The 15,189-nt window shown below is 43.0% G+C and overlaps 1 protein-coding gene across 3 annotated transcripts in view; it reads right to left on the reverse strand.

Annotated features, from left to right (window-relative positions):
• Window positions 1-15,189, reverse strand: part of THRAP3 (thyroid hormone receptor associated protein 3) — a 61,815-nt gene that overhangs the window by 7,700 nt on the left and 38,926 nt on the right. For all 3 annotated transcript variants that reach the window (XM_087858318.1, XM_087858319.1, XM_045782604.2), the window contains exons 3-8: window positions 11,421-11,588; window positions 6,477-7,382; window positions 4,221-4,934; window positions 3,141-3,313; window positions 2,271-2,382; window positions 1,164-1,248 (exon numbers count right to left, since the gene is read on the reverse strand). In XM_087858318.1, coding sequence (XP_087714444.1) covers window positions 1,164-1,248; window positions 2,271-2,382; window positions 3,141-3,313; window positions 4,221-4,934; window positions 6,477-7,382; window positions 11,421-11,557 — 2,127 coding nt within the window. In that variant the 5' untranslated portion in view covers window positions 11,558-11,588. The remainder of the gene's footprint in view (window positions 1-1,163; window positions 1,249-2,270; window positions 2,383-3,140; window positions 3,314-4,220; window positions 4,935-6,476; window positions 7,383-11,420; window positions 11,589-15,189) is intronic.

The following is a 15,189-nucleotide window of genomic DNA, read 5'->3' on the forward strand; positions in this document are numbered from 1 at the left end:
AAGCACTAGGACTTGCCTCATGGGAAGTAAAACCTCTCTAGAAGGGGAAGGAATGGGCAGTTCACTTCGTATTAACATCTCACACAAACTACTAAGCTTTTTTGGTGAAAGAAAGTTTAAGTAGGTTTATTTTTATCCTGTTCGGTTTTGAGAGGGAATGGAGTCTCTGTACCCTCCAAAGACCCAAAAAAAGGCAGATGCTGCTCCCTGAGGCCATGCATCCATAGCACGTCTATGGAGTGGGCCTGAGAGGCCTGGAGGGTGAGTGCTCTTCTGCTGTCTCAAAGCCTTGCATCTCACAGGGTCAGTGCCAAGCTGGTGGGTACATGGAGAAAAAGAAAAGGGGGCTGGGAGAGAAGAGAGACTGTGCGCGGAGGGCCTCTCGTCCCATTTGACTATTACGACAAATTCATTTGGAAGACCTGAAGAGGAGTATCTTTAGAAAAGGTTTCAGCAGCACTGGAAGAGCCATCTTTAATTTTAAATTTCAACTGTACTATGTGAATGAAGGTCAATATATACTAAGAGACTTAAAAAAAAAAACAAAAAACAAAAAACAAAAGCAAATCTACTATTTCATAGTAAAAGATTGCATACAAGCTTTAACCTCTTCATAACTCTGTCTGCGTGCACATCATTGCAAATGTAGCTGGGCTATCAAAATAATGTTTAGCTTTAAAGTAACAGTAACCGACAGATGATAAATATGGCACAATGTTAGAAAAAAAACTGGACTAGCTGTTTAAAACAGTCTACCATGTTAAGATATGAATATTTCACTCTCCTCTGACATGCATGTCTTTTTGAAATCATGGTTGGAAATAGTGCATGTAATATAATTGATTTGATAATACTTACAAGCAGAAAAATATCACAAAAAGTTTCTTCTCTCATCATGGGCACTTGTTCCAAAACTCCTCTCTTTTTTTTCTCAAGCTCACCTCAATAGACTTTGGGGTCATTTACCATATTCTAACCACTTCACAAAGGTTGTTGATACATTTAATAAAAATTAACCCTTTGTAGTTCATTTTTAGAATTATGCCCATCCTTAAAAGAAAAACACAAACTTAAGTAGAGAGTAATTTAAACAAACACATTTCTGTCAAGTTCATGCCCAACGCACTCATTTTGTTGGAATTACGATCAAAGCAACAGTTCACCTTGTAGCCAGGTTCCCGTGGACTTTTCATTTCATCATGAGCCAAACCATGTTTTCTGAATGTACTGGGAGAAATGTCTATCCTCCTAAAAATTGAGAACAGAAAAATTGTTTAATATCCCCATAATGTGAATATACTATCGGTAATATTTTAGTTCCTCAGTTGGGTAATAGAATCCTAGACGTTCCTACTAATTATGTTTCATAACTTACATATACGTATTACTTGTACTCTTTGCTTATATATTTATACTCTCCCACAGGTGTGTCTGTGTGTGTGTCACACACACATCCCAACTTCTCAAACTGAGGAAGCTTCTTATTCCTTCCCAGTACTGTTACAGCCAGGAAGAAAGACTCACCTACACCCACGCCTATAATCTCAAGTTCACATCAAGACTATCCATGCCCTGCTAACCTCAAAGAGCAGTATTTGTCTTGGGAATAAGAATATAATGGCCCATTATTGACCTGTGACATAAGGTCTAGGTGAGAAAACTGCCTAGCACATACACACATCCCAAAGACCCCAGCTCCCAGACTGCGGCAGAAACACGGTTCTCCTCCCTACTGCCACAGAGCGGACTAGTAAGAAATTAAAGCTACAGCCAAGTTGGTTTCTAGACATAGCCCCTATTTGCTGAAATGCTCCCACAACCGAATGTGATAGTCTTTAAACCTGCTGGGCTTTTAAACCCTTTGACATAATCCTACAAGCTCTCACACCCACTGGAAATTCTTCCAAAAGAACTGCTACATGGAACACATGCGTTCCACATAGCGGTTTTGGAAAGAAACTTAACATTTACTCCCCATGCAGAAAGTTCACAGTACTCTCAGGTTACCATCTGCCAGCTCCCAAGAACACAAGGATTCGTCTATATCAAAAGGCTGGTCTTCCTCAGGCCCAAAGTGAGAAACTGTAGTCATCAAGGCATGTCCTTTCCACTCAAACTACAAACGCCCACTGCCATCCAAGCGTCTGGAGAACGTTTACCCTAAACTCTACCGCTATGGCACCCACCTAACGTTGACAAGAACAAGATGGGTTTATCATCTGATGCGCAAGCTTTTATGGCCACCTCCAGTGCAAGGCCAAAGTCCTCACCTGTGTATCTCCGGGCTTTTCTTGTTTTTAGCTGCCTCCTGCTCAGTTCCTCTCTTTAGGTATTTAGTAAAGCGCTCATGCAATGTCATTCCTGAGGACCCAAAATGATGCTCTGTGGGAATTCAAAGAAAAACACATTATGCTCCCAAAGGCAGACCCAATATTCAACTCTCCTGCATGAGCCTGCAGCCACAGAGGTGTGACTCAAGTAGTCAGATCCATATAACAGACGCACTGAGAGGAGGAAGGAAAAACAGCTGGCTGAGACACAATCCAGTGCTGGTCACTGGACTTCCACCATGCCTCCCTTGTCTCAGGATGTGGATACCAGGAAACCCAGAGCTCACTTCTCTGTGAATCACAGCACCAACTCCCACTGGAGTTTAAGTTTCAGGTAGAACCTGTAACTGGCCCAACCCAGCTGCTGTATCATTTCTCTCTACCACTCCCCAACCTGCCCACCTCCGTTTGCCCAGGACACGGTAGAGTAATGTGGAGAAGACATTCACACCACAAGGTCTCTGAGAGACCTCTAGAGGCGTCCACCTGCTAGACAGGAAAAAAGAGGTGCTGGAAAAGCCACTCTTTATACTTCCTTCTTCAAGCATTTTAAACCTTATGTGAAGGATTTTACCTATTCTCATGATCACGGGTTACTAGCATTTCGAAATCTTCAACTCTATAATTAAAAAATGGAAACTCCTCCTTGGAAGGAATTTCCTTCAAGCCAGTCCCTAGCTTCAAAGGCCCTTTTGATGAGATAAAGGGCCCCGAAAGGCTCCCTTATGCACCCACTCATCCTTCTGCTTGTGGCGGAGGAAGCGAAGCACACAGAAAGGGAGCCCACAGCAGGCTGGGGTCTGCACTCACCTTTCACATGGTGAACAATGGTCACTATATGCTGGGCAAACAGTTCAGAGGGGCTCCGCTGAGACTGAGCTGACTGTATGTGCTGGAAAATGGAACGAAATTCCTGTTCCTTTTTGTTGCTATGGACTAGATCCCGACAAAGCTTGCGTTCCTGAGCCAATAAGCCACTGGGTCTGGGAAAGAAACACAGGGAGGCCCAGTGTAACAAGATATACAGAAAGTCAAAACATTTAAAGGCTAAAAAAGCAATGCTCTTTTCCCCCAAGAGTTTTAAATTGATCTACAAAGTTGCTTTTTGCTTCCCACCCACATTCAAAGTAACCTCAATGGACCATAAAGATAGAAAAAGGCATTCAAAATCTCCCTTTTTCTCACTAGGAGTCCTTAACAGGAACAAATGGGCAGGGTGAAGTACTGAACCTCAATGACTGTTTTTGGAGTCACTGCGGTTTTAACGCACACAACAAATGGAAAGTATCACTCCGTGGTACTCCGTGAAGCCAGGATCACTCCGTGAAGTGGGATGTGGCCGGAAAGCTGCTCAGGTGGCCTTCCCACTGGCGGTGTGGTTTTTAGCCCAGGTATAAAACAGCCTGGGCCTCGCCACTCCCCTCAAGTTCCGCCATGCACCCCTCTCCCCAGCCCCAACTTTAAAACTGCTACACTATTTGATAGAAGTCTGTAATAACAGACTTTGGTGACCTAGCTAAGAATGGAAAAATGGGTTCTGGACGGCTCCACAGGCAAATCATCTTAAGCATGTTTAAGGGAAATATGGGGTGATGGGGGATAGGAGGCGGGGTAATGGATAGAGGTCAAGAGGAGAGGGGACCCGAGACCTAGAAAGCCAGTCACTGAAGACTGAAAGATGCTTTATCACCCGTGACACTGCCGCCAACATGTAACTGCTCAGTGACACGCACTGCTCCACTGAAGACAGGTGGATGTATCAGCACTGAACTTGGACAGCAGGGGAAGTACAGGAGGGGCCTGTCCTGCTTCCAGAATATCCTCTGGGAGAGGGGTTAGAAGATGCCCCTTAGACCACTAAAGCCCTGAGGTTCAAGGCCTACAGCTCACCTTGCAAGGTCCTCATCGAAAGAGTCCATCCGGACATTGACCTGGGCCTCTCGAGTAATGGAAAAGGAAGACTTCCCTGTGGAAAAGTCTCCTTTGGCTCCTAGCTTCTCTCGGCTCTCAGAGGTCTTTCTCGGGGGAGGTGATGAGCTTTTCTCCTGGACTGCTTTGTAAGCGGTCACTCGGAAATTCTTTTCAGGCACAAACCCCCTGTGCCCACTTTCGGTTCTCTTAGGCCCTCCCCGATCCTCCTTCTTGGATCTCTCTGAGAAAGATTCCTCCTCCAGCTCCTCTGTTTTCCTCTGCTTTTCCTTCCCTGGAGGTGCATACACCAGGCCCTCCCACTTGCCTGACTTCTCCTCCTCCTGGTTTTTGTTTGCACCTGCTAGGGCTTTCGACATAAATTTGGGTTCATCATCAAACTCCGATTCCTTCCTTCCCTTAGCTTTGTCCTTATCTTGGTCATCCATGTCCTCCTTATGGAAGTCAGCCATCTTCTTCTCAAAGTCATCTCGAAGCTTATACCTTTTGGGAGACTGGCTACCCCGAAAAGACTTCTCAGTATCAGTTTTGGGAGCAAACGGATCAGATTTCATTTTCGCATCACCTAAGCCCGTGTCAGAGAAACTCCCTTTCTCTTTCATTTTCTCTTTATCGGTATTTGTTTGTTTCTGTTCCTTATCTTTTCCATTCTCTGTCTTCTGCTCATCTAGGTACCTAGTTATAAAAACACAAGGGAGACACAAAAGAGGCCCTTTAAGAACGTGATCTAGAACAGCACCATCTGGTCTTGTGTTTTTGATTCTTTGAACAAACATGTCTTGTGGATTCCAGTGTTACCAAAGGACTTTCTACTTGGTCACTTTCTAGTAATTTCTGAGAAGTGGCCTTTCACAGATCTATGAACTTGGGTGCCATTTAAGAGAAAAATACATGGTCCACGGAGTTGTGTCTTACAAGAGCAACCAAAAAGAAAACAGCAAAGGTAATTTTTAGGATACTAAAAAACAAAAACCTACTTACCTGTAAGTGGTCTAGGAAAAAAAAAATTAAGGTCTTATCCAACCTTCACTCAGTCACTTAAAATCTGCTTTCAGCAAAGTTAACATAGAATGTTCAACCTTGGACTGTTTTGCTTTTATACAACTCACATTTGGAAATACAAGTCTCAAAAGAGACTTCGTGTTTGCTTCAAGTCACCTAGAAGATCTAAATATGAAATATACTGTGAACACAAATAAAAACAAAATACAAGTTAATTGGGGGAAGGGGGCAGAAACCATCCTACTCGTTCTTATGGAAAAGCAGAGCTCATGCCCGAGTCTCCTAATGAGACTCCCAGTCCTGGCAAGGAACCTAACTTAGACTTTAAAGCAGAGTCACAGAAGGCTGGAAAGTACAGAGGCTGAATATATCATTTGTACCATTAATGAAGAAAGTCTAATCAAGTTATACTGGCATTACTATTGCAAAGAAGAATCAAAGGACAGCAGGGCATCAAAGAATATGCTAATAAGAAAGGGGGAGATGGGGGGGGGTGGAACCACCTGCCCAGTAAGTCCCTCTTGACAACCTGGCCCCAATACAACTTCTCTGTTACGTCTCTGCCATCCCAATGCATCCAACCACACAAACAAAGATTCAGGTTCCAACTCACCATGTCCCCCAGAGCAGAAAGACAGAAGCATGGTCACGTCCTCTCCTAACAAGCAGCCAGGGTGGCTTCTACTGGGACACACACCCACCTTGTGATTTTAAAACAAGGGCTTCCTGGACTAAGCCTCGGGCTTTCCCACTCTGCCCAGTCTCCTCCACTGGAGGGTGTGAGGGTACGAGGTGTAGCTCTTCACCATGATGGGATGATGCAGATCGATCAGAGTAGATGGTGGGTCCTACGGGGTCTAACAGCTCCAATGGCCATTCATTTTGGCAAAGACCATATTTTTTTGATAGCTGACCCACAAATCTCTACTGTTCTCTGGCTTACATTGGTAGAATCCAAGGCAAATTTTAAATGTGAAAACATCATTGAAGAGCAGTCTAAAGCAACTTTATGCTGCAATACAAATTCAGGAAGGTAGGAAAGCTAGAGTTAAGCTAAAGGTTTCCTTGGGTGGTGCTTTTCAAGTTTGCTAACGCAAAGTTTAGGAAACAGGGATTACCGTATTACCATTAATCAGAGCTCTGAGATCACATTACAATTAAACTGCCTGCTGGTGAGATAAAAATACAACCGGGGAGAGGAAACGAGATACTTGCCTCTTTGTATAGGCCGCTCCTCCTGAAGCAGCAGCCTCCTCCTTCTGAGACGAGCCATATGTGGAGCCAGTGGCCGGAGGACTCTTACCGACAGGGCTCTTTTTGGATGGACTCAAGGACCCAGAGCCATGATCGAATGGACCCTGGTGTGTCCCAGCCTGGTACCCAGCACCACTCTGCAGAGTTGAGCCCATCTGGGATGTGTTGGAAAGTGGAGGGCTAGGTTTTGGCACAGGGCTAGGACGGGGTGAGCGCCGCCTCACCACCACAGACTGGAGTGGGCTTTTGAGAGCAGGGCTTCGCTCCCGGGGGCTCAACTCAGAAACTGCAGAGGCCCGTGATGTAGAACCAGCACTGTATGTGGTGGCATCTGGCCATGGTTTCGAGCTATCAGACGCTTTTGTATCTTGAGAGGTGCCTCCAGAGAACGTCTGTTCCTTGGCCTCGTCTCCTTGGTTATCCCCGGTGGCCTGAGATGGCCGGCTATCCTTGGAAGAGGACTTTTTCTCCTTTGCAGACTTGCGCTTAGAAGATTCCACTCGGCTGTGGTTGGAGGAAGAACGAGAGGACGAGGAGCGCCTTGACCTGTCAGAGGAAGACTTATCGGAGTTTCTAGAATGGCTCCTGGATCTTGGTGAAGGGGACCTTCTCTTTGGGGACCGGGATCGGGAGCGGCCCCGACGAGGACTGTATGCTTGCCGGTAATTCTGCCAATTTGAGCGGTAGTTTCCATAGCCACCTCGGTTATACTGGCCCCACGGATAAAAGCCTCTGTTGCGCCCTCGGAAATAATAGGGCCTTCTATAGCCTCTGTTGTGACCTCGGAAATCCCGGTTCTGATATACTCTTGGGTGATTTCTCTCTCTGTTATGAGCTGGAGAATATGATCTGGAACGAGACCTAGAACTGAAAAGGGGGATGGGGGAAATATTTGAATTTTTGACACAAGCCTTTTTATTCAAGAAATACCTGCCAACAAAGAGGTAACAGTTTGAAATCTTGTTCTTAGATATTTTATTTTCAGTTTTATTCTCAAAGAAACAAACTTGAAATATTTAATCCTAATGCTGACCCATGTTAACTCCAAATATATAGGTAAGAATCACTTTCACAAATGATCCACTGAGATTGCTTCACTAATACTGCAGCACATTTTCAACAGAAACGTAATTTCTACAGTGACTAAAAGAATATCAAATGTTCTTAATGTAGTAAACTAAACGAAACCATTTTAATTAAAGTACACAAACTGCTTAGGGTTTCACAGGGGATTTTACAAGTCCCTGCGTCATTGGAAGTCAGAAGAATACAAGCTCGAGTTCAGACTCAGGTACAGACTATGCAGGTCCTTTGGCCCCTACACTGGTAGAACATTCTACTCCTCATCCCATTCAGCCCCCTCTATCTGTGCAGGGCTACTTTCTTAGATTCCACCAGGACCTGGGACTGTAAATACACAGTCCCAAGCAAAGAACACTTAAATAGGAACTTGGAGAATGCAATCGCCAAAGCTTAAAAGAATTCACTGAAATCAGGTCAGCAAATATAAATAATGGGTTTTTACTGAGGACCTGGAAAGGGTCTCACTACTCAGGTCAAGTTTCTGTTGCTTAACTACAAGATCCTACCTGGGTGCCACAAGAGGGCACCATCTGATCATGAGACACCCAAGTACACGGATTACCCAAAGAAAACTACAAAATCAGCCCTCTTCCTTCATTATCACCCAGATTTCTTTCGTGCCAACCTAAAGCCTAGTGTCGTGTTCTTCTTCATTCAACAGTATGGAACTCTAACTGAGCAAAGGCACATTTCCAGAACTACAGGGATTCAACAGTGACCTAACTTTGTAAAAATTACATGTTTATGAATGCTAGGCTTGTCAAGGACAGGGAGCTTTGTTTCCACCAAAAAGCCAAAAACTGTTATCTGTTGGTGTAAAAATCCACTGGGGTCCTTGGATACCTGATGTGCCTTGTCAACTAAGATACAGATCATTCACATTAACCACTACTCCTAAATAGTTACATAAAAATATGTAAAATTATTAGGAAAGTCCAAAAATACTTTCTTCATATAGTAGGAAAGAAACCCCTTTGGTTAATCAATAGAACCTTTCATATTAGACTTAACTAGGAACTGATACATTTTGTTTGCTTGTTTTATAAATAACTCCACTTACCAAATGTGACAGGTCTTAACTAAACAAATGGTGTTTTTAAAAAGAAACTTACATTTTATTTAATCTAAAGAAGATAAAGTGGGACTGGTCTTCCAATCCTTATTACCCCTGGTGTTCAGACTCTTTACCCCAAGAACAACAGCGACGGGCAAAAATGCATCATATTGCTGCTTGTTAACAGTTGCTATGTAAGTACAATTAAAAAACAAAAACAAAAACTTACCTTCCATACTTTTCATTCGAAAACAGTAACAATATAAGAAAAGAAGGAAGAGGCAGCTGCAGGCTATGAAACTGAACATGACCCGATTAAATGGCTACACTTGAGGGAGGTGATGCACCACCAGCACTAAGGAGGGTTTAATTCATGTTCCCATCCTCAGAGGCTACTGCTGCTTCTGTCACCAATTACTAGTGAGGGCCCTGTGGCATACTGCATCCAAAACCCGCAGTCACTGCACAGATGCAGGAACATGAGTCGCTGCAGATTGCAAAGAAGTTATTTACGAGAAGTCACTTAAAAGGATACAGTCTGTGAAATACAAGGAAACAATCAATTTTCTCCAATTCTGTAGAATTCAGCAGTTAAGTTAATTTAAAGGCATGGTTTCTCAAACTCTCTGGATAGTATACTTTCCTTGTAGGAGAGGGAAAACAAAAGAAAAAAAATCATGGAATAGATAAGCCAGAAATAAAAACTGAACATCCAGCGGCAAATTTATCTGTTTCTAAAAAAACAGAGACTTCAGACTAGAATCGAGTATAAAAACATGTTTTCCAGTGGAGAAATTCCTCCAAAATAACAATCTTCTCAGTATAAGACAGCACATAGCGTGGCTCTAGACCTACCCCAGCACATATTGCCCAAGATATTTTTCTCTCATTGGCCAAGTCAATGACCATGCCAAATAATCTGTAGAGTAAGGAGAAGAGATCTGTCTAAACAGATCTGCCCAGAATCCCAGTTATCACAGATACTTCAGAGCTGGTTAGCATTTCTCACATCGGTTGTCAGTTCGATTCTGTCACTCAGCTTTGGTTGTATAGCCTCTTGTTTTTGAGCCAATTACTTAATTTTCCATTTACTCGATTAGGTTTTAAAGTGTTACCTTTCAGAACCAACTGAGCTAAATGAAATTTAAATGGCCCAAATCCAAAGACTCTGGGCCAAGGCAGGAGTTACTAGAAGTCGCTGCTCAATCCCATATCTTGATAGCAACTTCCTAAGGTAGACAGAAATATATTTAGTGAGTTTCCCTCTTCTTTTTTTCAGAGATGAAAAGTGGGATAGAATTTTACTTATATGGACTCTCACACAATTGGGCAACAATCTCTAGCCTATGGCTTGAACTAAGTTTGGTATAAAAATGCATGCCCAAAACACAAAGAGGAGAAGAAAGGCTAGGACTCATTACCCTTAAGCTGTAATGTTATCTTTAAAAATAAAAATAAAATTATCTACTGTTTCTTTTGCTTGAGGGAGAGATTCACTATATTCCACTCTGTATCAGAATCCTCGGTATTTATGGACGCCAACTTTTTATTCACCCTCTAGTTTGAAATTAATTTTCAGGCAGGTCTCTTACAGATTCCACTTAAGAATTAACTTGTTCTCATCGCTTCTTGGCCTTTTGGCTAAGATCAAGTGAAGAATTAACTTGTTATTGTTGGGAGGGGAAAAAAAGAATCCCACCAACCATCTCTTTAAGACATTTTAAGAATACTACAGGACTATGGGAATAAAGAATGCAGCTTAATCATTACTTTTCCTGAGGTTTATTTTAAATTTCATTATCAGCTCATTTAACAAAAGAATTCTAGAAATTCATGTGAAATAAAGAGCATGGGGGGACGGGTTCCAAGTGGTGAGACTGAGAAATTATCTCCTTGCCTGGTGCAACTCTGACAAAAAGAACAAAACTGTTCACATTATCCCCCTTTGGTAGTTAAATACACCGACATTCACATGTAGAAACCTGTATATACTAAAAGGTTCTCGTCTACTCACAAAAGAAAATTAAAACAGTTTTAAAGAGTGAAAAACCCAACTCCCAACACATCAAAAAAGGAGAGGCGCTGGAGGGTTAGCATCCTAGTCTAAGGCATAACTGAAATAGGCAAATCTACCTAAAGATGTGAATACTGGCTGAATTAAAGAATACTGGCAACAAACTCAAAAGAATTATTTGTACACTTAGGCACAGTGATGTCTGCAAGAGCGATTTCTGGATGGCTCTGCTGTGTTTTACTAGACAGACACAGCTTGTTAGCAAGCGGCACATCAGGTGGACACACACGATTCCCGTGAAGTTTTTAAGGTTTAATTCGCTTAGAGTTAATAAGGCTTCTTCCCTCCCAATGTCGGTCATACTATTAATCCTCTCAGCTATCCTTTCTTTGCCGATGATGCATACACACTTTGGTCCAAAGCCTCCAAAAATACTCCAGGAAAAAACAACCAGGTGTAGAGATTTCACTGAAGCAAGCAGCTCAGATAAAAACAAAATGCTCTTTCTTCCAAAGTAGATGAGAAACAGTACATGCTGGCAGAGGAGAAAAGGAATTAGGCAAACAGCATTGCAATCAAAGGTGATTTGGATTCACAGCGCTTCAAGAGACCTGTAATATCTTGCAGCCCAACCCTCCACCTTAAGCTAACCCACTCTAACTGACCCTCACAGAAAAGAGTCTAGCAAAAGATCTTCAGAGACCCACAATGACCAATGGCATGGTTATCCTGATACACAATCACGTCCCCTTACCTCAGCCTGCGCTTCCTCGAACGAGACACAGATCGACTTCGGGACCGAGACTTCGAAAATGAACGAGAACGAGATCTCGATGCAGATCTTGAGCGAGAAGAGCGAGATCCAGACTTGGATTTGTTTGTTTTTGACATCTCTGAAGAGAAGGTCACTTTTCAATTACACCTAAAGTAAGAAAACAGAGTCAAACAATGAGGGAATACCTTTGCAAACTTGAACTTCTCTGGAGACTTAGAAACAACAACAAAAACACACACAGATAAAATGACTGATTAAAAACACTTGCCCTTTTACCAAGAGGGATTTCTATGTTAATCATACTTCAATTAAAAAAAAAAAAAAGTTTTTAGGGGCACCTGGCTGGCTCAGTTCGTAGAACACACAACTCATGATCTCAGGGTTCTGAGTTTGAGTCCCATGTTGGGTATGGAGCTTACTTTATTTAAAAAAAAAAAAAAAAATTTTTTTTAAAGGAGGGATTGCTAAGCAGTACAGTCCCAAACAGTCCAAGCCACAGTAGCAAATGGAAAATCTGACCTGTAGCCCTGATTTGGGAACACAACAAAACACTGATAAAAGTGAGGGGAGCTACCAATGATTTGGTGCATACAGTCTTTTTTCAATAAGCAATTTTTTCAGACTAAGTCAGCTGTTAAAAGTATTGAGACCTGGGGCGCCTGGGTGGCACAGCGGTTGAGCGTCTGCCTTCGGCTCAGGGCGTGATCCTGGCGTTATGGGATCGAGCCCCACATCAGGCTCCTCCCCTGGGAGCCTGCTTCTTCCTCTCCCACTGCCCCTGCTTGTGCTCCCTCTCTCACTGGCTGTCTCTCTCTCTGTCGAATAAATAAATAAAATCTTAAAAAAAAAAAAAGTATTGAGACCTGGGACAGGTTTCCCAATTCTAAGAAAGGAAACTCTATGCAATGGTATCTTGGTTACTGAGTATATGGCAACATCTGACCATTTTCTACTGCTTGGGCCTTAAAGTCATGAGGCAAATCCTATTAATATTTAATTCCAAGAAAAAGGTTAAAAAAAGTGTGACAGAACAACAAACGGGGCTGGGAAAACTGGACGGCTACAGGCAAAAGAATGAAACTGGATGACTTTCTTACACCACACACAAAAATAAACTCAAAACGGATTAAGGACCTAAATGTGAGACCTGAAACCATGAAAATCCTAGGAGAGAGCAAAGACAGTAGTAATTTCTTTGATGTTGGCTATAGGAACATTTTTCTAGATAGACCTCCTGAGGTGAGGGAAACAAAAGCAAAAATAAACTACTGGGACTTCATAAAAACAAAAAAGTTTCTGCACATTGAAGGAAACAACCAACAGAACAAAAAGACAACCTACTGAATGGGAGAAGATATTTGCAAATAATATATGTGATAAGAAGTTAGTATCCAAAATATATAAAGAACTCATACAACTCAACACACAAACAGAACCATTAAAAAAATGAGCAGAAGACACGAACAGACATTTCTCCAAAGACATCCAGGTGGCTAACAGACACAGGAAAAGATGTTCACCATCACTCATCACCAGGGAAATGCAAATCAAAAACCACAGTGAGGTACCACCTCACACCTGTCAGAACAGCTAAAATAAAAAACACCAGAAACAACAAGGGCTGGTGAGGATGTGGAGAAAAAGGAACCCTTGTGCACTGTTGGTGGGAATGCAAGCTGGTGCAGCCACTGTGGAAAACAGCATGGATGTTCCTCAAAAAATTAAAAATAGAATTACCATATGATCCAGTAATTCCAATACTGGGTATTTACCCAAAGAATATGAAAACACTAATTCAAAAAAGATGTATGTACCCCTATGTTTACTGCAGCATTTACAACAGCCATCATACGAAGGTAACCCAAGTGTCCATCGACAGATGGATAACAAAGATGTGGATGGGGCACCTGGGGGCTGAGCATCCGACCCTTGATTTCCGCTCAGGTCACGATCTCAGGGTCCCAGGCTCTGCGTTCAGCGGAGAGTCTGCTCGAGATTCCCTCTCCCTCTCCCTCTCCCCCTGCCCCACACCCACCCACCTTCTCTCTCAAATAAATAAATCCCTAAACAAAATGTATTATCAAATACGCGGTGGCACATACTACGTCCTGTAAAATACAGGACAGCAATCCATAAACACAGTACTAAGGTAATTTATAAAGCGAAGAACTGTCTCTGTCCTTTAGCTCTTCTTTAGCATCAAGGGACAACCTTTTTTCAGGTTTCCCACGAAAAAACAAAATTGTCTTTTTCCTTTTCTTTCCTCCCCTGCAGGAATGAATAGAGAGCCTCAGAGTTGCCCTGACAAGTTTGCTGGGTTTGGTCTGCAAGGTACGCTACATCAAGCCAACTCATTTATTCTCCTTTATACCCTACAACTTTGGGCGTCTTCCAAGCAGCAAGAAGTTGAAGTGCTATAGCACGTGTCTATCAAAGACCAGGAAGAACAAGGGATCTGTCAAAACCCACAAAGCTAGTTAACAGGCAAACCAGGCCAAAATTCCAGAGCTTATTCCACCACACATCGCTGCCTCACCGCTTTGCTGAAGAGTCTTTTATGGTGCTGCCCCTGGCTTGGGAAGGGAAAATGATAATCAGCCAACACTTCACCCTCCCCTACCTCTTGGATTTTGTTCTCAGCTCAAAAGCCATCACCTCAGAGGTTCGCCTGGCCACACAAAAAAGTAGTCACCGGGTCCTTCTCTAGGGTGCTCCATAGGGGAAATAACCACAACCACGAAAGAGAGACCTGATTTAGAGGAGGAGAAACTGCCAGGAAGCCAGAGACAAAGGGTAATGAGCAGAACATTGCTAAAGGAGGATGCCGAGACCTAGAGGCTAGACCCTGCCAAGGGCACTGAACTGTGTGTGCTTCAGCAAGGTCAAAGAGATTTCCATTTGAAGCCGATTTTTGGCAGTAGCGTCATTACGCAAAGCCAGGATAGAGGACTAAGTTATTCAGGGATAGGAGGTGGGGGTGTAACTGAGCAATTTATAAAAACTGAGTATGGAAAATGCATTTTGTTTTTCTGCTTGGCCTTCAGCATGTTTTGGGGTTTCTGGGTTAAGTTTTGCTGAATGGCTGTTTTCTGTCACATGTTTAGGGCTATCTTTGTCTGCCTCATAACATCTCTGCCCAATCTTCAATTTTAGCTTGAGCCAGAATGGAAAACCCTTTTAGATCATTCACACAACAGGTGGACAATATCAGATTTTATTTATTTATTTTTTTAAAGATTTTATTTATTTATTCGACAGAGATAGAGACAGCCAGCGAGAGAGAGAACACAGGCAGGGGGAGTGGGAGAGGAAGAAGCAGGCTCATAGCGGAGGAGCCCGACGTGGGGCTCGATCCCATAACGCCAGGATCACGCCCTGAGCCGAAGGCAGGCGCTTAACCGCTGTGCCACCCAGGCACCCCGACAATATCAGATTTTAAAAAGAAAAAGGGGGAGGAAACGTGGCAAGTTAGTGTCAACCCCCAGAAATTGGAAAATTAAGAAGCTAATTTTCAGGGGCGCCTGGGTGGCTCAAATGGTTAAGCATCTGCCTTCAGCTCAGGTCATGGTCTCCAGGTCCTGGGATCGAGCCCCACGTTGGGCTCCCTGCTTGGTGGGGAGTCTGCTTCCCCCTCTCCCTTGGCCTCTGTTTCTCCCCTATGCTTGTGGCTCCCTCTCTCAAATGAATAAATAAAATCTTTTTTAAAAAAAGCTAATTTTCATTAAGAGGAAGAAAACGTTGTCACCTA

The sequence above is a fragment of the Ursus americanus genome, chromosome 33 (assembly GCF_024610735.1).
Source record: "Ursus americanus isolate L20-20 chromosome 33, mUrsAme1.1.p, whole genome shotgun sequence".
Classification (NCBI taxonomy): Eukaryota; Metazoa; Chordata; class Mammalia; order Carnivora; family Ursidae; genus Ursus; species Ursus americanus.